At 35.7% G+C, this 12466-nt stretch overlaps 1 protein-coding gene across 2 annotated transcripts; it reads right to left on the bottom strand.

The window, feature by feature from the left end:
* Positions 1-46: 46 nt before the first annotated feature.
* Positions 47-6981, bottom strand: nif3l1 (NIF3 NGG1 interacting factor 3-like 1 (S. cerevisiae)). Of its 2 annotated transcripts, none has more exons than XM_022669231.2 (7): positions 6922-6981; positions 5215-5703; positions 4961-5117; positions 3479-3602; positions 2158-2296; positions 1198-1281; positions 47-439 (listed from the first exon to the last, which is right to left on the bottom strand). In XM_022669231.2, the coding sequence occupies exons 2-7, from the start codon at positions 5687-5689 to the stop codon at positions 255-257; spliced, it is 1164 nt and encodes a 387-aa protein (XP_022524952.1). In that variant the 5' UTR covers positions 5690-5703; positions 6922-6981; the 3' UTR covers positions 47-254. The 2 variants fall into 2 exon arrangements, with proteins under 2 accessions (XP_022524952.1, XP_022524953.1); XM_022669232.2 differs by lacking the exon at positions 6922-6981 and adding an exon at positions 6859-6880.
* Between the last annotated feature and the right edge of the window lie 5485 nt (positions 6982-12466).

Genomic DNA, 12466 nt, shown 5'->3' with positions numbered 1-12466 from the left:
AATTAATATTTAGAATGTTTCATATCAAATATCAAGGTAGACTGTAGACAATTGTAGTATATTTATTAACCTTTTTTTAATCTAAACATATTTATTTAACAGCTTCTTGATCAAAATGTAACTTGTATTTGTTTTATATGTTAATGAAATCCATGTTGTTACTGCTGTATTTAAAGTGACTCCAATTCCAATTTACTTGATAAAGCATGGGATGGTATGGGAGTTATGGGATAATTCTTGAGGGTCCACGAGTGTCAGACCACCTCCAGCGGGTCTCGGTCTCTTTTGGAGATCGCTATAGTAACAGAATCTGGAAGATGATTGGCCAGACGCTGTTTAATCACAGTCAGAAAGCCTCTTTCGCTGTTGCTGTGGTCACTCAGGATCACACTGGTTCCGTTAGCGACAGCGTCCAGGACCTCATGGTGGGACATCTCACCTGGGTGGAGTGAGCGAACGAACAAGCAATGAAAAATGATTAAAAGTTCTTTAATAAATGTGATATTTATTTTGTATTGTTATGTGATGTTAATATTTTTTTTATTTTGATGTGATGTAATTAGACATTTTGAATAAACTTGTTAAATAGGAACTACTGTTGTGTGTGTGTGTGTGTGTGTGTACAGGGGTTGGACAATGAAACTCATGGTTTTAGACCACAGTAATTTACTGTCCCGACAGACAGTTCTGGTGGAAACAGGAGAGTTGAGGTGCACATTGAATTCTGCGTGATTTGTTCAGCCGTGGTTTTATGTTTTTTGAATACAATCCGGGTTAGTACCCGAAAATCCCTTTCAGACAGCTTCCTCTTACAGCATCCACAGTTAATCCTGTTGGATGTGGTTAGTCCTTCTTGGTGGTATGCTGACATTACCCTGGATACTGTGGCTCTTGATGCATCACAAAGACTTGCTGTCTTGGTCACAGATGCTCCAGCAAGACGTGCACCAACAATTTGTCCTCTTTTGAACTCTGGTATGTCACCCATAATGTTGTGTGCATTGCAATATTTTGAGCAGAACTGTGCTCTTACCCTGCTAATTGAACCTTCACACTCTACTCTTACTGGTGCAATGTGCAATTAATGAAGATTGGCCACAAGACTGCTCCAATTTAGCCATGAAACCCCCCACACTAAAATGACAGGTGTTTCAGTTTCATTGTCCAATCCTTGTATGTGTGTGTGTGGTAAGATACCTGTGATGTAGAGGTCTGCCTTGACTCCCTGTAGGACAGAAGCTCCTGAGCCAGCACACACTGCTGCACTCTTCACAACAGCATCTTTACAAACACAGAAAGCAATCAGTGAAAATTAACTAAAGTCAATTAATTATACATAATATAAATTAAGTGACCATATTCAGCACCAGTTCTTTCCCCTATTATTTAAAAGTGTTCTGCATTGCAGGGGCGCCAAGTGGTCCATTGGTCTAAAGCACTGCCACTATAATCTGGGGATCACCGATACAAATCCTGCTCATGCAGCTTGCCATCAGCTGCTGGAGAGAGCATTAGCCCCAAGAGAGCATTAGCATTAGCCTTGCTCTCTCTGGGTGGGTACAGTAGATGGCACTCTTTCCCCTCATCACTCCTAGGGTGATGTGGATCAGCACAAGGCTGCGTCTGTGAGCTGATGTATCGGAACAGAGTCGCTGGGCTTTCCTCCGAGCGTTGGCGTTGTGATGCTGTTCGGTAATGCTGCATCAGCAGCAGCTCAAAAAGAGGCGGAGTCTGACTTCACATGTATCAGAGGAGGCACGTGCCGGTCTTCACTCTCCTTTTATTTTGGCATCACTAGTGATGGGGGATATACAGATGAGTAGCAGCTGAATGGGTGGGACAATTTGCCTAGCTAAATTGGGAGAAAATGGGAAAATATATATAAAAAAAAAAAAGTTCTGCAATGCAGATTATTACTAAAATAATCAAAACTATAAATACAAACATTTGGAATTATTTAGCAAAACAACAACAAAAACATTAATAAAAATAATAATAAAAAAATAAATAAAAACCTTGAATAAGAAGGTGTGTCCAAATTTCTATTTAGTCTTAAATATTAACCATCTTTAAATCTGATAGAACTGCAGAACTATTATCAAAAAATACTGGTCAATCAGAGCGTTCGGTATATAATAAAGTAAATAATCTTCTTACCTAATGTTTTCTGCTCTCCCAGGGCAAGTCTGAGGTGAGGCAAGCCGAGGTGCGTCTTCATTTTCTGCACTGCCACGCCCACAGAGAGAGGCTCGTCCAAAACCACATGTCGTCCTTGACCACAGCCAAGCATAGGGTTCTACATCACATTTAATACAATAATTCAACAGGTACAAAAATTCCAAAAAACATTACACTGTTTAAGTTGGAATACGTCCAGATAGCCACAGCAGTTCTTGAATCAGGTAACAATATAGAGCTCTACACCAAACAATATTGAACTGCTAATTTAAAACAGTACATGTTTGACTTAAGTATGGAAGAACAAAAATGTTGCCGTTTTCGATATACAGTAGCAGTCCAAATTGGACATTCAATGTTTTTATTTTTACCAACATTGTAAATTAATAGAGAAGTGATCCAGACTATGAAGGAACACATAATGAACTTTGTAATAATTTAAGTGTTAAACAAACCATAATCCAGCAGACATGTGCAAAACTGTCATCTAAACAAGAGATGCTACTTTGAAGAATCTAAAATAAAAACTATTCTGGTTTGTTTAACACTTTTTTTTTGTTGACTAAAAAAAATCCATATGTTTTTCTTCATAGTTTAGGTGATTTTAGTATTAATCTACAATGCAGCACATTTTAAAATGATGTGGCCAAACTTTTAACTGGCACTGTATATGGTAAACTACTCTATGAACAGAGTGCAAGACACTATGCTTAGTTTAAAACAGTTTGTAAACAAGCCACTTAACAATTGGCTTAAAAAAATACTTAAAAGAACAAAAAACACTCAAATAAAAAGAACATAGCTACATAAAAGCTACATAAATATTAAAAAAAATAATATGCACTTAAAAACTCAATTTTAAATAATATACTAAAGAATTAAATTGTTCATAAAACCATAAGGGTAATTAAATGTTCTCCAAAGAAAATTTTATAAAATAGTCAAAATTACTCTGTCCATACTGACATTAGGTCAATTAAACACTGCAGTGGTTGGACATTATTCACCAGTAAGATCACAGTGATCTTACACAGCCAAGACATCACACTGTTCATCAGTGTAAATCAGCTTGATTACTTCAGTGTCTGCTATCATTTTTATTTGATTATATTAAATAAACTAATAATATTTACATTTTTTGTTTTTGGAGTATCCTTGTATAGAACTCTTGGCTTTAAGTAAAATCATTTTATCTGCTAATATACAAAGTCTCTGAGCTTTTAATGAGCTGTGTAAAAGAAATCACAGTTAGTATATGATGTATATGAGATATATGAGTATATAGGGACAGTGGTTTTACCTGCTGGACCTGCGTGATGCTGAGGGACTGGCTGGTTGAGACATTTCCTAACACAGTCTGAACGACAGGGGTCAGAGCTGAGCCGGGACAGGTCAGGATCACTTGCTGACCGCCCTCCTCATTCCTGATAAGGAGCAGCAACATGGGAGAGGGGATTAATCAACAATCCGGAAAAGAATCTGGAAAATCGAGAAGCGTTAAAAAAGTGTGTCAGACGTGATTTACTGCAGTCAGCCCAGCCTGCACTGCTCTTATCCATCCCTCTCCACACAGCTCAGGATTATATATGATCTTTTAATGGTGCTTCTCACAGCATTCAACTTATTGCATCTTTTGGGTCTGTTATATAAGATAACAACTAAAATCTACAGTGTTGGCATTATCCCTTTTGTCTTCTGTGTTTACTTAATTATATCATACCATTACTATACCATTAATGTAATACATAGAGTGTTATATACAAGCCAGTTTTTAAAATTCTTAAAAAATATACCTCTTTTTACACGTTAGAATAGGTCTATGGGCTATAGTACAAAACATGTTCGTTAAGTTCTTTATACAACATCACTCTTACATAGAAAGACCACCAACTCTATTCTCATCAGTTTCAGTCCTTTTCAGAATTAGTTCACTTTTTAATGGCCATGCCATGCTCACAATTAGCTTTTAGAGATATAACACAGCAACACTTCAGCAGGTAGTTCAGAAGGTAGATTAAACTCGGCACATTACAGTATTCTAGTTTAAAAAGCATCAATCATACCCTAAAATATTATAATACATTAAATCTACCCTGAGATTCCAGTAAAAAAGGATCTAATCTGCTAGGTGTAACCCACACTACACCATTATTACTGTCCCTTTCCCAAAAATTAAAAAATGTAAAAAAATTTATATGTACCAACATATAAAAAATATAATCATTATTTATTCTTTGATTTTAGTCACATAATATTGTTATAATAAATATAATACTTTTTTAAGGGGTCAGCACCAATAATACAAATCTTAGTGTTTATAACACTGATTTTTTTTATTTGATTCATTTTGATCAATTGCAGAATTCTATTATGAATTCTATTAATTAGGTTTTTGTAATGGATTGACACCACTAGTTTTAATGCTTGCCATCAGCTATCAGAGCCCTGAGAGAGCACAATTGGCCTTTCTTTCTCTGGGTGGGTACAGTAGATGGCGCTCTCTCCCCACATTACTCCAAGGGTAATGTCCACAGCACAACGCATCTGTGAGCTGATGTATCGGAACCGAGTCGCTGCTCTTTCCTCCGAGCGCACTATGATGCTACTCGGTAATGCTGTATCAGCAGCAGTTCAAAAAGAGGCGGAGTCTGACTTCACATGTGTCGGAGGAGGCGCGTGGTAGTCTTTACCCTCCTGGTGTTGGGGCATCACTAGTGATAGGGGTAGTCCCAATGAGTGGGTTGGGTAATTGGCTATGTAAATTAGTGAGAAAATAACATACCTAAGCAGAGTGTACTGAAATGCTTCACTGTTTTCTGTCTCCTTCAGCAGCTTCAAGATACTGTCGAGCTCCACTTGACTTCCAGCAGTGAACTCCACCCGATGCCTCTGAGGGGCGCTGCAGAGAGCTTGGCTCAATACGGACACTTGTCCATGACCTGAGGAGAAAAATCACAAGTTACCATTTTTAAAGAAATATACTGTATTATAATAATGATGATGATGATGATGATTAATTTGAAGATGATAACTAACCCAATCCTCCTATCAGCCAGTCATTAAGGCCGTCTTTGGCGCTGTCCCATGATGTATGTGGGGAGAAGACTGCAATCCCGCCTTCTACAGCTCTGACGGCCAATCGCTGCTTCCAGTCTTTTTGGAGCAGTCGTTTGAAAGGCCGGAATAGAGGTGGGTGGTACGAGATGACAAGGTCACATGCCATCTCCTCAGCCTCGTCCATGACGGCAGACGTGAGGTCATTGGTGAGGAGGATGGTTTTGATGGGCCGTGGTCTGCTGGGTTCAACCAATAAGCCGACATTGTCCCATGATTCTGCCAGTGAGAGTGGAGCCAGTTGCTCAAGAACCCCTAAAACTCCCTTTAAATCCATGGAAACGTTACAATGGCCTGACTGAGAGAGGTGGCGAGGATGACAGCTGGGGTTTAGGGAAGACAGACAATGTCTCAGGTTGAAGAGTCTTCTGGTCACAATCCTACACCCAGGAATCATGGATGAAGCCCCAGCTGTGGAGGATCATAAAAAAAAAGTAAAAATAATAATGCAGCTGCACTGCATTAGACTTTTGTAATTAGGAAAATTCTGATATTGGAGGGATACATTAACTGGAATATAGATTTTTTTTAAATAGAAAATGTAAATAAAATCAAACTGCTGTTCAGGAATTATTCCACCAACTCAGGGTTATTCCAACAATGTTGATTTCTGAACTCTTCCTGAGTTAGTATTTTACAATACTACACTAGTTCTGTTGTTGTTTTTAAATTATTATTAACTTGTTTTCTTAGCACTATTTAAGGTCTGAAAGCACTGCTAATTTTCATAGAAGCTGTATATGCAGTGTAGTAAAGGGAAACTCTTTTGTGAATCTGTTTCAATTCCAAAACTTTCTTTAGCTTAAAAGTGTAGTTTCATTTATAGCCACTTTGTTCTATCTAATGTAAATGTTCATCTTCAGTATTATAATATATAGATCACTCTGTGTGTAATATATCTATATAATATGAGATGTACATTTTAAACTGAAATAATGTAACTGTTTAATGACATTTTCATTTTTTTTTTTTATATTGTCCATTATTGCCCATTGTAGCCCAGTACTAGGGTATTATATTACATTTTATTGTTATAAAAACCTAAAACAATATATGCGGACTATCTACAGTTTTTATTCGTAAAAAAAACCCTACAGAATATACATTTACCATTATTTTTACTTAAATTAAGTTACTTAAATTATATTGTACATATAAAATAAAAGCCCTAATACACGAGCAGACACTGTGCAGTGCTGTACTCTCCGTTCCACCTTAAAAGGTGCAGCAGTTACATAGCAACCTTCCGCACTATTTAAGGTGGAATGGCGTGTTCAAATAAAAAGTATATTTTAACGTGGCCAAATCGATTTGAGTTGTATTAAAAGACGTTTATTAACTAATCATTTCGTCCACAGCGTGGTCCACATGCTGCCTGTGTGATTAATTACAGATTCAGTGGTGTAAAGTTCTGTAATTTGTTTTGGTTAGCTGTCATTAGCTTCTGTTAGCATGCTAGGCTAACTACATAACCTAGCCAGCTAAATTCTCCCTGTTTATTTAGGCTAAGCAACTAACTGAACACAGCAGCGCACATTAATAATAAAGCTCAAACCAACAACATACTGCAGATAAAACTGCTATGAACCAGCAAAACCAGCAAAACCACATAAACCCAGCTCAACTCACCACCATACACATGTGCAGAAGCGGGGGGCGGGGCCGACCAGCAAGCCGAGAGCTGATTGGATAAGAAAATACATGACATAACATGACATCCAGGTTTTTTTTTTTTTTGCGAAAAAAGTTTAAGCTAAAAATAAAAAGGCATTATTAACAACCAGTGTGATTAAATAATTTAATATAACGTAATATATAGAAAAAGAAGTTACCATTTGCTATTAATAGGTATATATTTGAGAGAAAAAAATATTGTACAGTTTTATTCTATAAACTACAAATAACATTCCCCCCAAATTCCAAATAAAAATATTGTTATTTAGAGCATTTATTTGCAGAAAATGAGAAATGGCTTAAATAACAAAAAGATGCAGAGCTTTCAGACCTCAAATAACGCAAAGAAAATAAGTTCATTTTCATAAAGTTTTAAGAGTTCAGAAATTAATATTTGGTGAAATATCCCTGTTTTTTAATCACAGTTTTCATGCATCTTGGCATCATATTCTCCTCCACCAGTCTTACACACTGCTTTTGGATAACTTTATGCCTTTACTCCTAGTGCAAAAATGTAAGCAGTTCATATTGGTTTGATGGCTTGTGATCATCCATCTTCATCTTGATTATAATAATCTGAAGCATGCTTAAATTAGATTTGCTTATTCAGTTCTATATAGTATTGAAAGTATAAAAGTGCTAGGGAAATTGAAAGTGCACTAGATATGTGTCAGAGCAGAGCATTTAATATCCACATGTGATTTTATAAAAAAAAAAATACATCATATTACTTCTTGAGAAATATTGATAAATTATTTATTGTTGTATTTTTCAAAAACAATTCTCGATGTTTTTAAATGTTAACTTAAACTATATATTTTTCGTTAGTATGTTGCGACAATGAATAAGTCAAAAGACATATTGTTATTTTAAATCTTTACTTATTTTTTCAAACTTAATTTGTTTGACATACTCTGTCGATATAATAACTTATTTTCCTAAAATGTACATTTCTACCACACTTTCTATCTCTACCAATCTAAAATCTCTCTTTAATGTAATTATACACAAACTAAACATCTCCAGCTTTGTAAGATAAGTTTTATACCTGACATCATCAGGTTACTAAAGTTGAGAAGTAGAAAGGTAGACATGGCTGTATATTTGGTGTATTGGCCTTCAAGGGATAAAGAGACATAATGAGGTTTACATAAACATTATAATAACATCAACATTACAGCATACATGTAGCCATGCACCAGTTGTCCTCTGATCTCTGAAGATTTGTTCTGGAAATTAGTGAACAGACAGGCCATCCACATCCGCAATGAATACAGGATTCCGGGGAATCAGTCAAATCCTGAATCAGAGAATAAAGAGATGTGGCAGAAGGGCAAAAAGCTGATTACAGGAAAGGGTTACGGCCCCCGGCGGCGACACGCGACGCTCATACTGCTGAAAAACGCCAGGTCATGAGAGAGAGGGGGGATTAATTTGGATTAATGAGATGGAGAGAGGCCACAAATGTCCTGAATTTTGGAGAGATGAGAAGCAAATCAATGACAGAGGTCATTATATTACACTCTGTCTGTTACTTTCATTTTAACCTAAATTTCAATGTGTTTTAGTGCTTCATTTCCATTAAAACACTGACTTTCTGACTCAAATCGGGTACAAATGATGTTATTTCCAATCCAGTCAGATCACAGTGTCTGATATTTAATAATCTCTGTGTCTTTTTGTGTTTGATCAGTGATTTTACCATCTGCCAGGAATGCTGCTGCTGTGCAGTTTCAGTCTCTGCTTTAACCGTGAGAATAAATAACTTTGATTGATTTCAATGGCATATAACAATTCAGAAATTAGGCAAGACAAATATTTCATACACCGATAATCATGCAATATTATTACTTCATTATTAATAATAAAGAACTAGTAGTACTATTAACCTTATGTGAACTTTTTCTGCAATTGGGGTCCTTCCTGTTTGAAGACACACTTCAAAATGTTTCTTTTTTTTTCCAACATTGTAAGTGAATATGGAAGGAACACATAAGGAATCATGGAGTAACTAAAAAGTGTTAAACAAACCAAAATACTCTGTGAAGAAGCTTTTAGGTGCTCTTATCTGGGGAGCTGTTAACTTGCATTTGTTTCTGAGGCTGGTAACTCTGATGAACTTATCCTGTACAACAGAGGAAACTCTTGCTCTTCCTTTCCTTGGGCGGTCCTGATGAGTGCCAATTTCAACATAATGTTTTGGATGTTCTTTACAACTGCACTTGAGGATACTTTCAGAGTTTTTTCGATTGACTGACCTTTTTTTTTCTGACCGTCATTTCTTAAAGTGATTTTTTTTTCTTTACTTAGTTAAGTAGTTGTTGCTTCTCATAATCTGCATTAGAACATTACTCAAATATTCACTATTCACTGTATACCAAATCTACCTCCCCTTGTGAAAAGGAAGTATACTTAAGAGCATTAAAATATCTTCAAATTAGGTAAAGAATACTAAAAGTAATTTTTTTATTTCATATACTTTATGAAAATACACTTGCGCTTTAGAGTAATAGTTTTTTTATAATATACATCAAGTGTATTAAAAATCATAAAAAAAACACATACTCAAATCTATTTAAGTTTGCAGAAGTTATATGCAAAAAACACTCAAAAGCACAACTTAATGCTTGTATGTTGTATTTAAATATAGCTTAATTACAATTGAAATATACTTAAGTTACCATAAGTTGTTCCAAAATAGATACATTTAGTTTGTATTTAAGTTTGTATTAATTCTAAATGTAGGTTAGCTACCTACAGTATATTTAGGAGCAGTTTGTTTCTCTGACTGGACTGAATGAATCTCGTAATGCTCTCAGAAGGTGCAGTATTATCCACAAAGGGAAAAAGTCTCCAAAAATCTGCTGTAAGATTTGGTATTGTGTGATCTCCTGCTGCATGTAAAAAAAAAAAAAAAAAAAAAAAATATATATATATATATATATATATATATATATATATATATATATATATATATATATATATATATTATGTGTGTTTAAATAAAATATATGTGTGTTTAAACAAAAGTGACTGTAGTTCTGTATGTTTGTGTTTTTTCTCACATTTTAAATAAAGTATTTTTGCAAAGAATGTTTTTATATGGGTCGATCTGGCCCACTTTAAACGAAAATTTGGACCCCCCTGTTCTATTGCCTTCTGCAAAAAAATAAAAAATAAAAACAGCACAAGGATGAGCACAAGGGCGGGTCAAGCGCAGCAACTGGACATGTTGCGTAACGCTTTAATCAACTGAGTTTTAGAGGACATGTCTTGGCTTGGGTTGGTGCACAGAAGAGGAGTTTTTTTTTTTTACAGATGTGCGGTACAGAGGGGACAGATGTGCATGCTGGACACTGGGTGTGTGAGACAGACAGAGAGAGACAGAGAGAGAGAGAGACGGGTGCCAGAGTCCACTTTGGGTAATTGGTGGTGTAAGCCTCAGCAGGCCAGCTGTCGACCTGTTTCAGACGCACTGTGCACAGGTTATTAAAGTTATTGAGGTGTGTGTGTGTGTGTGTGTGTGTGTCTTCCGTCACTCACAAGAACGTAGTTTAAATGCATTAAATTAGGATGAGTGTGTGATTAACTGATGAGCAGCCTGGTTTCTATCTGCTGATCTGATCTGTGATTATTGAAGCAGATTAGACTGTTGTTGTCCGGCTTTATTTTTGTCTCAGGTTATTTTAGCTCGTCCTGGGATGATACACTTGAACACCAGCCAATGAAGGTCTTTACAGAATCGAGGGAGAAACCTGCATCCTTTCTGACTGTTATCAACAAAGAGTGTAAAGAATTTCCAATAGAATTAAACAATAAGTATTTTTGTCTCTATATTTTGTCCCAGACATAATTGCAATAAATGATATTATTGTCATTTTAAGAAAATGTTATGCCACATACAGGGGTTGGACAATGAAACTGAAACACCTGTCATTTTAGTGTGGGAGGTTTCATGGCTAAATTGGACCAGCCTGGTGTTCAATCTTCATTAATTGCACATTGCACCAGTAAGATCAGAGTGTGAAGGTTCAATTAGCAGAGTAAGAGCACAGTTCTGCTCAAAATATTGCAATGCACACAACATTATGGGTGACATATCAGAGTTCAAAAGAGGACAAATTGTTGGTGCACGTCTTGCTGGAGCATCTGTGACCAAGACAGCAAGTCTTTGTGATGCATCAAGAGCCACAGTATCCAGGGTAATGTCAGCATACATTGTCTGAAAGGGATGTTCGGGTGCTAACCCGGATTTTATCCAATAAACATAAAACCACGGCTGATCAAATCACGGCAGAATTCAATGTGCACCTCAACTCTCCTGTTTCCACCAGAACTGGGACAATACATTATTGTGGTCTAAAACTAGATGTTTCAGTTTCATTGTCCAACCCCTGTGTATAGTAATATAATAATACATACTATAATAACAAAGATCTCTCAGTCTGGGCTTTTCAATTACATATATTTACAGTGTTTCTCTGTTGCTTTGGAGCATTTTGCCACCAATTGTTCAATTTTCACATCATCTAGTCACTTGTGCACATCACAGAAGCCAGTTCCCATTTCTTAGTTTAACAAACACATTTTAACATCAGAAAAGAATAACCTGAGTAATTATAACAAGACTATTTAAATTTTAATTTAATCTATTATATACATTTATTGTATTAATTGTATTTGCTCTCTACATCTAATAACTTGGTTGTGCCATTTTCCAAACATACAGTTTTATTTTATGAGACTGTGGAAAAGACTGGATATCCATTATAATATAATAATATAAGAAACATGCCATTTTAATTTGTTTTAACCAGATACTTTTTCTTCATACTTTTCGGCTGCAGTGGTCCTTGACCTGATTTCTGGCCTAAAGTTAAACCGGTTTACACAGGAAGATTGGGTTGGGCACCAACAAGCAATTTAGACACAGTGTTCCTGTAATAACAGCATATGGGTGGAATTAGTTTGGCGAACACACAGCAATGGAGGACAGCACAGACTTATCGTTACCCATGATGCACTGAATCAACAGCTTTAAATAAATCTGGGTAATTTAAATGGCCTAAACAAACTACACAAACTCTGAATGTGAGTGAATGTACAGATTCTCTGGAGATAATAGGACTTTTTATATGAGTCTTTTAGCAGCAGCAGCAGCAGTTATGTGTAATCAGGCGACAGTGTCCACAATAGTCTTGTGTTTTAAAAGTTATTGGTTTTAATTTATGTTTGATTAATGTTATTTCAGACATTATCTACAGCAACTTATAAACAACAGTTATAGTATAGTAGCAACAGTATAGTATAGTATATTATAGTATATTAAAGTATATATAGTATGGAATAGTATAGTATAGTGTAGTATAGAGTAGAATAGTATAGTATAGTATAGTATAGTATAGTATAATATAATATAGTATAGTATAGTATAGTATAGTATATTTTGTTCTAGTATAGCATAGTATAGTATAGCATAGTATAGCATAGCATAGTATAG

This window comes from Astyanax mexicanus, chromosome 15 (assembly GCF_023375975.1).
Source record: "Astyanax mexicanus isolate ESR-SI-001 chromosome 15, AstMex3_surface, whole genome shotgun sequence".
In the NCBI taxonomy this organism is placed as follows: domain Eukaryota; kingdom Metazoa; phylum Chordata; class Actinopteri; order Characiformes; family Acestrorhamphidae; genus Astyanax; species Astyanax mexicanus.
The sequence above is the reverse complement of the archived record's forward strand: the minus strand, read 5'-3'. Positions and strand labels throughout refer to the sequence as shown.